This window comes from Propithecus coquereli, unplaced genomic scaffold (assembly GCF_000956105.1).
Source record: "Propithecus coquereli isolate 6110/MARCELLA unplaced genomic scaffold, Pcoq_1.0 Scaffold29, whole genome shotgun sequence".
NCBI classification, from domain to species: Eukaryota; Metazoa; Chordata; class Mammalia; order Primates; family Indriidae; genus Propithecus; species Propithecus coquereli.
The window spans coordinates 1,572,205-1,581,685 of NW_012148507.1; the positions used below are offsets into that span (position 1 = coordinate 1,572,205).

Consider the following 9,481-nt stretch of genomic DNA (forward strand, 5'->3'; position numbering starts at 1 on the left):
TTAGTGAGAACATGTGGTGGTTGTTTTTCCATTCCTGAGATGCTTCACTTAGCATAAAGGTCTCCAGTTCCAGCGTGCACTTTTTAAAAATGTATATGAAATTCATGGTGTGGTTTTGCATGTTTTGAAATTTATATGAATATAATCCTAGATTGCCAATTCACTCATTGTAATAAATATATGTGTAGGAAGTATATATATATATCGTATTATATAACATATACAATATATAACTGTACAATACTATAATTTATTATTTATATTAGACCGTAATTTATTTATTCCTTCTCTTCTTGACAAGCACATAAGTTGTTTGCAATTTTTGCTATTAGAAAAGGTGCTGAAGTGAGCATTATTGTACGTACTCTCTTGTGCACATGTGTAACAGTTTCTCTGAGTGTATTAACTAGGAGTAAACCATCTTCAACTTTACAGATATTGCCAAATTGCTCTCCAGCAGGGTGTGGGAGTTGTGCTACATCCTTGATGCCACTTGGTACTGTCAAGACTAAAATTTGTGCTAATCTGATGTGTGTGAAATGGTATCTTACTGTGATTTGAACTTGCATGTCCTGTTTACTAATGAGGTTCATCATCTTTTTTCTTGTGTTTATTGACTATACTTTTTTCCCGTTTGTGACTTATTTAAATTCTTTTCCCACATTTCTTCATTCACTAAAGTACAAAATGCACCCCAGCTGACCAACACAACCCCTCACACATGCATTCCTGACCATGTTTCCCACTCTGCCTGCAGCAGCTGCTGAGAATACTCAGTGGTGTGAAGACAGAGTAACTCTATCACTTACCACCTTTGCCTAATGGTAGAACTTCCATTTGTATAATGGACAATAATAGCATTCTTCGTTACCCATGTGTACCTGTAAGCATCATAGGTGTTCATTCACTCATCCAATATTAATCGATTGCCCACTATATGCAAGGCATTCCATTAATGTCCCTGAATGCAAACATGAGTAGCATACAGTCCCTGCCCTTAAAGCACTCTCAAATGGAAATGACATAGAAAGTGAATATATTTAATATTTTAAAATAATGGTTAGATTTTTCTGAATCTGGACAAGAATATTTAATATGTAATCATTTGGAATAGTTAAATAATTTAAGATAACTTGTGCACTGATCAACAAGAAATGGTTAAATGAATTGTGGTTTAGCTATACTCTAGGATTTGTATATGCTGACTGACATGGTAGGATAACCATTCTATATTATGGAGTGAAAAAAGCAAATGTCAGAACAGGCTAAAGCTACTTTTACAAAAAATAAAGAAAAATTTCGAATTTCCCTCTTTTTTACATTAACAAATAAACAACCTTCTGTTTGGTTGCTGTCTAGAGGAACAGCACTGTGTTTGCCCTTCCTGGTCTTTCTGACAGTGTGGTGTGGTAGAATGCTCTGCTCAGAATTCACTGTTTTCATCATAATTCTTTTTTTTCTCCCAAAAGTAAAAACTTAATTCTTTATTGCTCTGCACTGTTATCCTTTAACACTGTTGGCGTCTTGTGTACCATATCTTTGTAGTAATGAGCTTTTGCTTTTGCAAATCAGTTGGTTCCGGCTCTACAAGTTCTAGTGGGCTGACTGGAAATTATATCCCTTCCTTTCTGAAAAAAGAAATTGGGTCTGCTATGCAGAGGGTACACCTGGCACCTATTCCAAATCCTTCCCCTGGTAAGTTCTATTTCAGATTATTCATGAATTGATTCAACAAATAGTTATTGAACAACACAACTGCTTTGTGCCAGGCATGTCGTAGGCCTGGGGTCCACCAACGAATGAGACAGAACTCCCTACCCTCAGGGAACCTGCACTCTACAGAAAATAAATGAACCAAATAAGTACTATATAGAATATAATAAGTCAGATGCTTACTGATAGCGCTAAGGAGAAAAATAAAGCAGGCAGGAAGTAGGGTTGGGGCAGTTGGAGCATGGGGTGCAGATCACAGTTTCAGATAGGGTAGCCAGAGAAGAGCTCACCACAAAAGAATTGTTGAGTAAAACCCTGAAGGCTGTCATTGAGCAAGCATGCAATATGAGCGAGACTATTCTAGACATGGGATTCTTATGTGCATGGGCTTTGAGGCAGAACAAGCGTGGCAAATTCAAGGAGTAGCAAGGAGGCCAGAGGACAGTAGTGGCATGAGGGGGCATAGCAAGATGAGGTCGGGGTGACAAGAGGCCTGATGGCATGAGGACTTGCAGCAGGTCACTGTAAGCGTGTTGTCGTTGACTCTGAGCAACGTGGCAGCCCCTGGAGGGTTTTGAGTAGAGAAGTGTGGTGATCTGAGAGCCATCTTCACAGGTTCCCTTAAGCTGCTGGTTGTCATGAGACTGAAGCAGGAGCAAGGTGGGAAGCAGGGAAACCAATGAGGGGGCTGTTGCAATTATCCAGGCAACAAATGATGCTAGCTTGGGCCCAGGGTGGTAATAGTTGAGTTGGTAAAAAGTTGCCAGATTCTGAGGGCCAACAGGAGGTGCTAACAAATTATAAGAGGGATATGAAAAAGAGAGAGGAGTCAAGAATGATACCAGTAGTTTTGGCCTGACAACTATAAAATGGGGTTGTCCTTAACTGCAATTGGGAAGACTCATTTTCTGACGTTTTTGTCACTAGCACGCATTTATTTGCACTTTGCTCTCGTGGGTCCCACGTCAGTTAGGCCAGCCTTCTTCTGTCGTTGCAGGTTATTCTTCCCTGAAGGCCATGAGACCTCATCCTGGGCGACCTTTCTTCCACACACAGCCTAGAAGCACTCCTGGGTTGATACCACGGCCTCCAGCCGCCCAGCCAGTGCACGGCCGGACAGACTGGGCTTCCAAGTACGTGTCTCGGCGGTGACTGACCATCTTGGCGATGAAGCCCTTCGCCGGGAGAAGCAGGACACTTTCTGGCAGCCCACTGGTGTTTTACACCTGCAAGAAATGTGCAGAGGGTATAAAAGCAAACCAACGCTTTATAGTTATTCTTCTGAACTAAGACATTTCAATATTCTTTTTTAAAATTTTTTTTTAAATATTGTTTTGAATGCAATACCCTTTTTTTGTATAAAATTATTTTATTCTAAAACTGGGTCCCATTATTTTCTTAAACAACAGCATTTTGTATATATGGATTATGTTTTAGCATTTTATACAGTCAACTTTGTAAGGGACTTTTTAAAGATTAATTGATTTTTCCTTTGGGGTTCCAGATAATATTTTATACAGATTTTGAAAAATGTAATAATATTAATGCAGTATTGCAACAAGGGTGCAATTGAAGGCTGTGCGACATAGAGAGTTATTTACTCTGTATGTGGATATTTGTAAAGTGGTTAAATTTTAAATGTGGCTCGTTAGGTCCTTACTTCAGGCTTTCTTGGACTGACATTAGAAAAGTGATCCTCTACTTTTCTTAGTATCATGTGAAAGGTTTGATTTTTTTGATACCACTGTTCTGTTCTAAAAGTACTATTATGTAACTTTGTTTTATTTTTGCTCCCCAGATGAAAGAACTATAAGTAAATATATTTTGAAACTTTTACAACACCCTTTAATGTGGTTGCAGATATCAAATGAAACCAAACTTAATCATACTATGCCACCACATTCTGTATTCTCCCATTTTTGTAATCAAACTGTATAAGTACCCATAAAAGGTGAGACTTCCACATCAAAAGGTTTTCAGCAGTTCTCAACATAAAAGTTAACACAGTCAATGAAATTTCTATCCCTGCCAAGACACATGACCAGAAAACTAAGCAACAGAAGGTTTTCGATTATAATAACTGAAATGGAATTTTATATTCAGTTCAGTTTCTCAGGCCTGGCTAGAACAGCCAGTGACTAACCTTCTGTCCTAGCCAAATTCTCAGGACAATTTGGGGAGCAGAAAAGAGTTATGGCAGAGATTCCACTTAGCTAGGAAGCCACGGTTGCCTGATGTTAGTGTCCATAGCATGCCGCATTTGAACTCCTGACCCTGGTGCAGTTTCTTTCAAGAGTGAGAACTCTATTTGTTGGGCAGAGGCTGTTCCATTGAGAGGAATGTTTACAGCAATTTTGAAAATGACAAAGCTAGTTTGGAGACCGAAAAAGAAAAAAGGTCCACTCTCATCCCTCCCTGTATGACACTTGACACTTTTGCCTCTACTCATGGTCACCGTAAAGGCAAGAGGGAAGGTCACCACCAGTGAACACAGTGGGATCTCAGCAGTGTATTGACTCATTCTCCCAGGGCTCAAACTCCGTCCTCTTGGTTCCAGGTTCCAGGAGGCAGCAAGTTGAACTGTATGAAATGATCATTTTTGTAGGTTAAAGTGGTGGGTTCAATGGATATAGGGACTTTCACATGGTTCAATTTAATGAGTTGGTAAATGATTGCTTATATTAGTAATATGTTGTAGCCTGAATAAATTACTGCGGTTTCCAAAGGGTCCTAACCTAAAATCAGGGAGTAATGTATGTTTTGGAGATTCTGACTCAAAAATATACTTGGCCAAGCACTGCGATCCCTAGGGGCATGAAATAAGCACATGATGGATGTGGATTTGATGGGTGGTATTTTCCTGTTACCAAGCTGGCGGCAAAGCTTCAGAAAATATATATGCAAGCACAACTTGAAGCTGAATTCAATTCTGTATTATATTCTCAATTCATTATCTAAAGCATCAGAAAATGTGTTTTCAGAGATGAGTCCTTTACTATGAGGTTACTATTTATTTTCATTTTCTGTATTATATATAAAAAGTAAATTAATCTTTAACCTTGCCAGAAAGCTGGGTTTAAATTGTAAATATCCCTTAGAGAAGCAAATACATCATTTAATATCATATTCTTGGTACTCTAGCTTATGTTAAGGTCGTTACATTTTTTCTAATGAAAAAGCTAGTTACCTGGTTATTACACATTGTAAAATTGTTTTTCTAATACTTTAGTAGGGCTCAACTTCAGAAAATACTTTCTTCTTCCTTTCACTCTTCCCTTTGTTTAACAGCAAACAACTTCCCCTGGGAAGCCAAACATGTTTATTCATATGAAAATCAAGTAGCTGATGTGTAGTTGAGAAAACTGGAAAGACTGAAAAAAGCCTAAATTCTAAAGAACTAGCAAAATCCTATGAAGTACTTTTCCCTCCTGAAATGGGTAAAGGACAAATTGTGTGTACAAGCTATGTACTGTTGAAGGGAATGGTGACCATTTTTGAAGTGAAAATAAAATGCTACCTATCACATATATTTTTAGTTTTTATAGAATTATAAAAGGTAATGCAAGACACCAACAGGAATGATGAGTTTAACTGTATCTATCCATGACCATACCTCATTTATAGACAGAAAGCTTTCTGGGGCATCAGGAAATGGTACAGGGTTGGTTCTCATTCCATGCCCAAAGGTTCAGTGACCCTGGTGTGCCTCAGCCGGGGCAAACACAGCAGGGACAACTGTATTTGCATAAAAGCTGCTTGGGGCATGATTGTTCATTTTCTAATAAAATTCTATTAATTACCAAGCCCTCACCCAGCTCATGTATGATAGGATTTATGAAGGCAGAAAATTGATTTTCAAATAATTTTTTAGACACATTTCTTGCTTAGAGGACTATATACATCTAATAAAGTGGCACTGTGTCATCTTCTGGAGTTATCAAAAATTGAATACATCAACATAAGATAAGAATTCTTTTGTTAAAAAGTGCAAATACAGGTACCGTCGGAATTAATGGGCACCACGTTTTCTCATGAAGTAGATTTCCCTACCATCAAGTCATTGTTTTGTGCCATTTAGGAAAGGGAAAAAGGGAATTTAGGCTCTCCATTTCAACTCAGTGTGTGACCAAAAGCAATATGTTTATAAGAAAATGTTTGGCATACTAATTATGTCATTTTAAGCATACTGTAGCAATGTGTTTAATGTACGTGGTTTCCTTTTAGAATTATTTTTACAGTTTCCAACCAAACGTACTGTACTTTCATGTAATTTATTTTGAGGACTTTCTCATGGAAACCATTAAGAAGACAAACTGGAGACAAATATCATTAATCTGTATTATCAGGTTCTTACAGACACTGTGCTAATGTGAATTTAAAATGACCTGAACAAAGTCTTCTGATCTCAGATATCTCAACACAGATAGCAGTTTAGTCACCTGATTTGATTACAATGGAGTAACTGATGATATATTTATTTATAAAGCAAATATTCATAATGATAAGATAGGAGGACAGAAAACCACTTAAGCAAGACCCTTCTGAAATAAAATGTTGCTTTTTGAATAGTTTATCCTAAGGTGTTTAAAAATGTTAACTTGATGTAAGGAAAATTCTCCTGCTCCAAATAAAGTTGCAGTTTAAGAAAAGTTGATTGGAGTGTTCTGTTTTTGTTTTCATGTTCTTCCATTAGTATTTCCTAATTTTCGTACATTATTTCATATGGAACTTTGATGTTTTATAATTTCTTAATGCTTGTATTGGTGAATTCCTAAGTGTGCCTCTCACTCATAGAACACAGCAACCTTACTGTATAATCGTGGGCATTTGTCTAACTTACTGGCATCGTGGTGGGCACTCTCTGCCCCTTCAGAAGCCCTGACGAAGTTGTTTCAAGCTCTCAGTCATCCTTCCTGATGAGAAAACCTGCTGTTAGAATAGAATCTGACACCGGTCACTTATAGCTAAGGCTGAATTTAATTTAAGCCAGTTGTTTTACTCTTCTCTTAAACCAAGATTTGAAGCTCTTGATTTTTGTTCAAGCAATTTTAGCCATGACTGAATGGACAGGTGAAGGGTTAAGGCTGAAGGGACTTCCCAGGGCCTCTGAAAGTATATCAGGTAGGTAGGTGGGTAGACAGCTCGATGGGATGAGTAAGACTGTCCCAGACCCAGGGCAACTCCAGGGGTCCCCAGGATGATTTCAGGGCCTTCAAAGGAATAAAATGGCCTTGGGGTACCTGTCATAGGATGGTAGAATTATTATAACAGGATTTTTCATTTCTTCACAAGGCTGTGTAATAATAGAGGTTTTTTTTTTTTTGAGACAGAGTCTCACTGTGTTGCCCGGGCTAGAGTGCCATGGCATCAGCCTAGCTCACAGCAACCTCAAACTCCTGGGCTCAAGCGATCCTTTGCCTCAGCCTCCCGAGTAGCTGGGACTACAGGCACGCGCCACCATGCCTGGCTAATTTTTTCTATGTATTTTTAGTTGTCCAGTTAATTTCTTTCTAATTTTAGTAGAGACGGGGTCTCGCTCTTGCTCAGGCTGGTTTCGAACTCCTGAGCTCACACAATCCCCCCCGCCTCGGCCTCCCAGAGAGCTAGGATTACAGGTGTGAGCCACTGCGCCCGGCCGTAATAATAGAGTTTTATGATACTACCTCAGTTATTCTTTCAGGTGAACAAGGCTGCTAGGATGATGTCGCCCTATTTTATAAGGTTGGACATCTGAAATTGTCATTTTTGAAGGTTAAACTAGTAAGATATCAGCAATTTGATATGATTCAATCAATTAGAATTAAGAAAATGGAGATAAGTGCTTGGTTTCAATGTCTGATAAAAACTGTCACAAAAGACTATAAAAACCACAACCTTGCACAAGGCTTTACACAAAAATTACTGGCATCACTCTTGTTATTTATCTTGATAGCAAAGGATAATTATTTCAAAACAATTAGGTAATCCTCCCCATTTTTCCCTTTAAAACCCTTTGTCTTTTTTTACCTCCCTGAATACACATACAGCTTATGTGTGTATTGGCACGTGTATTGCCATTGCAATTCTCTATTCCCAAATAAATTTCTTTTAGACAGCCTCTGTTATTTACATTGACACCAGTAATCCAGAGATGATTTAAAGTATACAGGAGGATGTGCAGTAAGTTATATGCAAATACTACACCATTTTGTGTAAGAGACTTGAGCATCCTTGGAGTCTGGTATCCGCAAGGGATCTTGGAACCAATCCCCCACGATACTGAGGACGATTGTACTTCAAAAGATGTTATACATGATAGACACATGCAATTTTATATGTTAATTTAAAGGAATAATCAACCCCTTGAAGGCAAGAACTGGATTTTAGGATTTATTTTTATATCAAATCCAGTAGACCTGGGAATAAATGTTCAATAAGCCTTCTTTAATTAGAGACTAAAAACAACAACAAAAAAAGAATGATCACTTTCAGAAGGATTAGAAAATACAGCTTCTTACTCATGTTAAGCTGAGTAATTTCTGTGATAAGCCAGAATTAGAAAGATGAAATTGAACATATACTGTTAGTCTTATTTGAAAGGTTTTCTAGGTCTTGGGGTGTCCAGTGGTCCTTGACTTGCCTCTCTTCTTACCCTGCCTACGTTCTCTGGATGAACTCACCCTTTTGCTGACAATTTCATCCATCTCTGTCCTGTGTTCTGTCTTCACTGCCTTATTCAACTGTCTAGTGGACACTTCCAGCTGGATGCCTCATAGGTAGGAAAGACAAATCAACCCATTTCCCCAAACTTTGGCTTCCTCCTCCACCCATAGAAACCAAAGTATTGCTCATTCATTCACTCATTCATTAATTCATTCAAGTAGTCTCTGCTTACTCTACACTTAGCAGGATAAAAAAAAAGACTAAAATCCTTAATCTCATGGAATTTACATTCTAGTAAATCTATGGATAGATAAATAAATGTTAAGATTGTATATAAGATGACAATAAATGTTATGAAAAGCAGACAAGGATGATGGAAAAGGAGAGAGAATGAGTGTGTGTGTGTGTTTGTGTGTATTGGGAAGGGGTATCACGCTAAACTTTTCCTCTTCCTCCCTTCCCTTTGACCTGAGTAATAAATCCTGTACCGCCTACCTCCTTAATATTTCACCTTTTCTTACCCATATTCTTCAACCTCATGATGCTACTGTAATTCACACGGACTGTTAACAGATCTCTTTCTCTACCCTCAACGTCCCAAATCATTTTCCACACTCCTGCCAGAGAAATCTCCTGAAAATAAAATCTGATCATGTTAGTTGGTGCAATTGTTTGGCACTGCAGGCTTCTTAAGCAAGGTAGTCTCAAGAGCCCCTCGTGGGTGACGAAAATAACAACAACTCTAGCCTGAGAAATAACAGAAACTGCCTTTACAATCAAGAACTATTTTTGAAGGCATATAGTTTTTAACTTCAAAATGCATGTGAATTTTGCATTCTGTTTCATAATGTAGCCTTGACAATTGTAATATATTTTTAAAGTTTTAACTTATTTACCAGCCAAGTTACTTTTTGAGCACCACCCTTATGGGGGTTCATGATGCCCCCGATATAACCAGGTCCCCGGGCAGTATGTGCTGCAAGAAATGGAAGAGACAAAGACATGGGCACAAAAAGTAAGGCGAAAGGGTGCGAGGAAGTCAGGGGACCACCAGCATTCCAGTGACCCAGGTGGCATTGACTGAAATCTAGCACCCATTTTTATTTTCTTTTTCATGCTATAGATT

General features: G+C 38.3%; 1 protein-coding gene across 1 annotated transcript in view; it reads left to right on the forward strand.

Annotated features, from left to right (window-relative positions):
• Window positions 1-4,640, forward strand: part of ICK (intestinal cell (MAK-like) kinase) — a 70,445-nt gene extending 65,805 nt beyond the window's left edge. The window contains exons 14-15 of the mRNA XM_012648601.1: window positions 1,573-1,695; window positions 2,711-4,640. Coding sequence (XP_012504055.1) covers window positions 1,573-1,695; window positions 2,711-2,865 — 278 coding nt within the window. The 3' untranslated portion in view covers window positions 2,866-4,640. The remainder of the gene's footprint in view (window positions 1-1,572; window positions 1,696-2,710) is intronic.
• Window positions 4,641-9,481: the final 4,841 nt, after the last annotated feature.